Source organism: Ceratotherium simum, chromosome 25 (genome assembly GCF_057802395.1).
Source record: "Ceratotherium simum simum isolate JZ-2026a chromosome 25, ASM5780239v1, whole genome shotgun sequence".
NCBI lineage: Eukaryota > Metazoa > Chordata > Mammalia > Perissodactyla > Rhinocerotidae > Ceratotherium > Ceratotherium simum.
Window position 1 is genome coordinate 33,255,678 of NC_141924.1, and position 6,000 is coordinate 33,261,677.

Below are 6,000 nucleotides of genomic sequence, written 5' to 3' on the forward strand. Positions count from 1 at the left end.
AAACTAAATAGAGTTATAGCAAAATTAAGTTAGTTTTCTTATTTATCTGAGCTCTTGGCTGGGAAATTCATAACCCCTCAACTTTTATCCTTTGCAACTGTTGTCATCACCAGAACAGAGAGAGAAAGATTAGCTCATGTTTCCTCCTCTGCACTTCTTGTTGGGGCACAGAGGAGTGATTTCAGCAACTCTCAGTGGGCAGATGGACCGCTGGAGAGAGGAGGCAGAAAACAAAAGCTGCCACTAGTCTATTCCTCTAAGAAATATCGGGAGCCAAGGCCACAGAAGTGTAAACGGACAAGAGGAGCCTTTTGGGAAAATTATTAGATGCTATGAGAATAATGCAATAGGAGAGGAAAATGTGCCTAAGGGAATCGAGGAAAGGAGCTGAAGGTGATTAGAGATGTCATTCTCATGGTGAGCCTTCCCTTGAGGCCACATGTCCTTTCTGATAAGGGGGATAGCTGGTGTGACTGGAGGTGCATGTATCCAAAGGATGGAATGTTCATTCTGTTCATTCTGGGTTCCTCATGGTACAGCCTTATATGTAGCATTATTTCCATTCTTTTCCATCCCTCCATTCTAATTCAAAACACAGTAAGCTTTGGAAAGAAGTGGAATTAGTTTGAAAGGCGTTTTGAAAATTTATAAATTAAAACAATAAGGTTAGCTTCTGTTTTGCCTTTAGATTTATGGTAAGTAATTAGCAAAAGAAATACAAAATGTTGGTACCCTGAAGAACACTGAAAAAGAATATAATTGGGATATTTTGTGTATTTTATTATTAGAGCCAAGAAGAAATGGGAGCAAGTAAACCTGGAGGTTGAGAGAAGAGAAAAATGAGAAAAGAGGAAAGTGCCAGACATCATCTGATTTACAATCAAAAATGAAAATTCAAAGAATGAGATATTCAAGTACTCCATACTATATACTGGATAGCCAAAGATGATAAAATGCAAATTTTGAAAATAAGATGCAGGAAGTACATCGTGCTCCTTCAAAACTGATAAAAATGCAAATTGCAAACAGCTGCCTGTTTGTTTATATAGGTCTGGAATTCATTTGGTGCATTGCCACAACATTTAATAAAATTTAAAAGTTTGACAATCAGAATCATTCTTTAATTGTAAACTAATTTAGATTGCACAGATTGAGGAGTAAAATTCTGCCTTTGCTCTCTGTTTTGCAATATTCTTCATGGATGAAACTTCACATTTTCTTTCTTTACCTAGATTTTGAGCTGGGTCCACAGTGGCAATAACAGAAAAAGTGTAAACAAATTCAGCAGAGTCCCAGGGTTACAGTTTGGTGATGAGTATGTTAGAGGAATCCCAATAGAAATGCATTTTGATGTGTTGTAGAAAGAGACAATGATTGGTTTATTATGCAGGCAGTTGCTGAACAATGTCTTTTAATTGGCAACCACAAAATCTGTCTGCTGAGATGTGCTACATTCAAAACTGAAAAATAAACATTTTCCTACCATGAAAACAAAAATTATATGATCATATTGGAGAAAAAGACTTGTTAAAGGAAAAAAAGTGAATTAATGACATGGTGTCCCAAAAGTCTTAGTGAGGTGTTAAGGCTTTCGTACTCGAAAAGTATAAATACTTACAAATGCAAGAGACATCATTTGAAAACTTATTTCCATTTCTTTTGCACTTGGTTAGAATTGTGTATCTTGAATAATAAATTTTTAATTTTTAAAATTTCATCTGCAGAGTGACTGAAACAAAAACTTGAGATTAAAAATTTATCCTTCAAACTTAAAAACAAGAATGAGTATGTAAGTAATTAACCTTTCAAATGATGTTATAAGTTTGTAGTATTTATACTTCTGAGTTTATTAAAACTGAGAACTTCACTAAGGCTTTGGGACACCCTGTATTTATATTTGCATGTATCCCGTGGTTATCCGTAGCTCCTGTTCAATATTTATTGGGGGAGGGGATCAGAGTTCTTAGAGATATTTTATTTTAGAACATTTTACAAGACATGATTCCAGCCTCTGGAGTTATAAACCCTTGTTTCTGGCTTCTAATGATGCTGCCTACCCACTTTCAAAAACGTGAAGATATAGTCATTTTGTTTTTCACAAATAGAGCAGATAGAAATGAAAACTGGCAGCAAACTATCTTGGTGAGATGGATTTGAGAGGGATGTAAGAAAAGAGCTAAGGTGAAAAGCTGTCTAGATGTAGACTGATAGGAAACATCCTGTAATTCCATTTAACAAGGCAATCTATGTCCTTCCAAAACTAGTGATGAAGAAGGAAAGGTTTAAAGAAGGCAATTCAAGATATCTTTCTTGAAGTACAGATTCTCAGTGTGTATCTTTATTGCATGCCAAATGCTGAAAGATCAATGAGGAATGAGAAAAATCCAAAAGGAAGGCTTGAATGTGATTCTTCTGAATGTGTACATGCACTATTCCTGTATAAATGTAAATTTTTATTATGATAAACTTTGTCTAAAAGACCAAGTAGATAATGGAATTAACCAACTCTGTTTTTTTTTTATAATTTTATTTATTTATTTATTTTTTCCCCCAAAGCCCCAGTAGATAGTTGCATGTCATAATTGCACATCCTTCTAGCTGCCGCATGTGGGACCCGGCCTCAGCATGGCTGGAGAAGCGGTGCGTCGGTGCGTGCCTGGGATCCGAACCCGGGCTGCCAGCAGCGGAGCGCGCGCACTTAACCGCCAAGCCACGGGGCCGGCCCCAACTCTGTTGTTATATTTGTGATTTAGGAAAAAGGTAATTAGTTTAAAGGGGGTAAACTAGTAACCAAGAAGGAAGAAGTTAGCAAAGCCCAAAATAAGAAAAGATAGGGGATGACAAAGATTAGTGGATAACCAAAAATGTGGAAACCAGCAAGAAGCTATGCTTGCTGACTCCTAAACACACAAGTGGTCCATTTAAGCTTAAGTTCTGTGATGCCACTGGTGGGCACTTGCCTTTCTGGCACATACAAAAGCTTTCAATGAATTTCACTGGTGTTCTGGATTCTACTCTTTTCAAAATGCAGCAATAATAAAAATGATAATAAAAGTAGCGTTCATTGGATGATTTTTCCAGGGCTGCCATAACAAAGTACCACAAACTGAGTGGCTCAAACAACAAAAATTTATTGTCTCACAGTTCTGGAGGCTAGAAGTCTGAAATCAAGGTGTTGTTAGGGTTGGTTCCTTCTGAGGGCTGTGAGGAAAGAGTCAGTTCCAGGCCTGTCTCCTTGGCTTGTAGATCACTGTCTTTTCCTTGCATTTCTTCACATCATCTTCCTTCTATATGTGTTTCTATGTTCAAATTTCTTCTTTTATAAGGGTGCAAGTCATATTGGATTAGGACCCGTCTAAGGACCTCATTTTAACTTGATTACCTCTGTAAAGACCCTATCTCCAAATACGAGCACATTCTAAAGTAGTGGGGGTTAGGACTTCAACATATGAAATTGGAGGGGGACACATAAAGATGTCTTTTGGACCCTTGCGGTGTGGGTGAGTAGATCTTCAATGACAAATTCACTCTAACATTCCAATCTCCCTAAGATTTGAATCCCATCCTTTATAGTAAACCAAGGCAGGTCTGGCATTTATAGCTCACTCAGTCTGGGCCACCTTTCAGTCCATATTTAAGCCAACCAACCAACCAACCAACCAACCAACCAGCCAATCAACCAACCAACCAACCAACCAGTTAGAACCCTTTCTAACTCCCCAAGCTGCAACATTAAATGCAGAATCTCTGTTTAGGGGGCCCAATATCAACAAATTTGACTTGATCCAACTTTATGTTCCTTCCACCATTATTCCACATCTTTAATACCCATTCCCACACATATTCCCTGGATTTTTGTCTGTATAAATTAGAAAACTCAAGTAGTTCTTTTGGAGTATAGCATACTTCCTTTTGGGTCACACTTTGTACCTTCCCTACAGGGGCCTGCTGGATCTTGAGTCTAGTTACAGGTCTAGTAGCAAAGAGGGATAGTGGGGGTAGATCCTGAGGGGAATCTACATTGTCTTGTTCTCTGCCTCAGGGTTAATCTCAGATGGGAGTGGAAAGGCTGCAACCACTGGGCGGTGAAGAGGCTAATTCTACTGGCAAAGAAGACTCATCAGAATTTAAAGGCTTAATGTCCCCAGCTTCATCAGGCTCTTCCCACATATCTCTATTCCAACTTTCAAGATGATGTTCCTTCCCAATCAATGCCATCATTTTGACAGTAAATACTCTGTGAGTCTGGGAATTCAATTTGCTTTGAAATTCAGTCAGTCGGTATGAGATTCTGGGTTTGTTTTTCAGCACCCCCAACCCTGTGGCTATGGGAGATGAGGCCTTTGTTCAGGGCAGGCATAGAAGCTCTCAGGTCATATATGTGTTATATGAGCCAGGAGTTCAAATCGCTGAGCTCATCCTTTTCTTTCCTCACTTTGTTCAGTGAGGAGCAACCTCACTGCACAGTTAGAAGCAACCAGCCAATCTCATTCTCTTTGTTAGTTTGACAACAAACGTTTGAAAGTATCATATACAGGATCACCTAGATTATTGCCTCTTATAAGTGTTTGATTTTGATTATCCAATGGTGATATTTTACATATTTCTATTGCCACATGGCACCATGGACTATCAGTGCTCTACTACTAGAAATAGAGTCATTAGTGTCTTTAAATCTGATCAGCTTACAGAGCCAAGTCCAGAAACCCCAGAACCAATTCAGAAAACTCAGCCTTAAGATTATGTTCCTACAGAACCGGTCTCAGTACCAAATTCTGTATCAGGGTTCTCCAGGGAAACAGAACCAATAATAGGACACGCGTGTGTGTGTGTGTGTGTATGAAGAGATTTGTTTTAAGGAATTGACTCATGAATGGGCAAGACTTTCGTGCACAAATCTATAAAACTTTGATGAAAGTTATTAACAACACCTAAACAAAAGAAATGCCATATAATGCTCATGAATAGACACTACATTAAAATATGTCGATTGTCTACAAATTGACCTGTTCAGTATCATGTCGACCAAAATCCTAACAGCTTCTCTTCATGACACTTCACAAGCTTATTCTAAAATTAATACAAAATTCCAAAGCTTCAAGAATAGCCAAGATGCTACTAACAGAGAAAAGTGTGGGGAGTTGCCCTGTCAGATATCAAGATTTTTTCTAAAGCTATCTAATGTTAGAAAGATATTTTATATTTTTTACTACATAATATTGACATTGTTATGATATTTTAGGCAAAATGGAGGTGAATAGAGAGCCCAGAAAACCAACCTATGTAAATCTGATATATGGCAGAGGGCGGTATTGTACATCGGTAGAGAAAGGAGAGGTTATTAAATGTTTTAGGAAATTGAGTATCCACACAGAAAGAAAAAAAGGCAATGGAGAGGGCCGGCCCCGTGGCTTGGCGGTTAAGTGCACGCGCTCTGCTGCTGGCGGCCTGGGTTCGGATCCCGGGCGAGCACCGACGCACCGCTTCTCCGGCCATGCTGGGGCCGCGTCCCACATACAGCAACTGGAATGGATGTGCAACTACGACATACAACTATCTACTGGGGCTTTGGGGGAAAAATAAATAAATAAAATCTTTAAAAAAAAAAAAAAAAAAAAAGGCAATGGATCCCTAATCTCAAACAAAATATAAATTTCCAGGGGCCGGCCCCGTGGCCGAGTGGTTAAGGTTCCATGGGCTCCACGTCAGCAGCCCAGGGTCACGGGTTCTGATCCCGGGCACAGACCTACTCCGTTCGTAAGCAATGCTGTGGAGGCATTACACATATAAAAGAGAGGAAGATTGGCACAAATGTTAGCTCAGAGTCAATCTTCCTCACCAAAAAAAATTTAAATATAAATAAATAAATAAATTTCAGATAAATCAAACACTTAAATGACAGAGGCAAAACTTAAAAATTTACAGAAATTGTTGAGTGTATACATGAGTCACAGCATATTTAGAAAGGTACTACTGACTGAAATGTTTGATAAGCTTCAA

At 38.6% G+C, this 6,000-nt stretch overlaps 1 protein-coding gene across 4 annotated transcripts in view; it reads left to right on the top strand.

Annotated features, from left to right (window-relative positions):
* Positions 1-814, top strand: part of ZC3H11D (zinc finger CCCH-type containing 11D) — a 38,926-nt gene extending 38,112 nt beyond the window's left edge. For 3 of the 4 annotated variants that reach the window (XM_087448597.1, XM_087448598.1, XM_087448599.1), the window contains one exon: positions 789-814. In XM_087448597.1, coding sequence (XP_087304723.1) covers positions 789-814 — 26 coding nt within the window. Of the gene's footprint in view, positions 1-192; positions 261-788 lie in introns of those variants that run through there. The other variant, XM_087448596.1, reaches the window with a different exon arrangement.
* Positions 815-6,000: the final 5,186 nt, after the last annotated feature.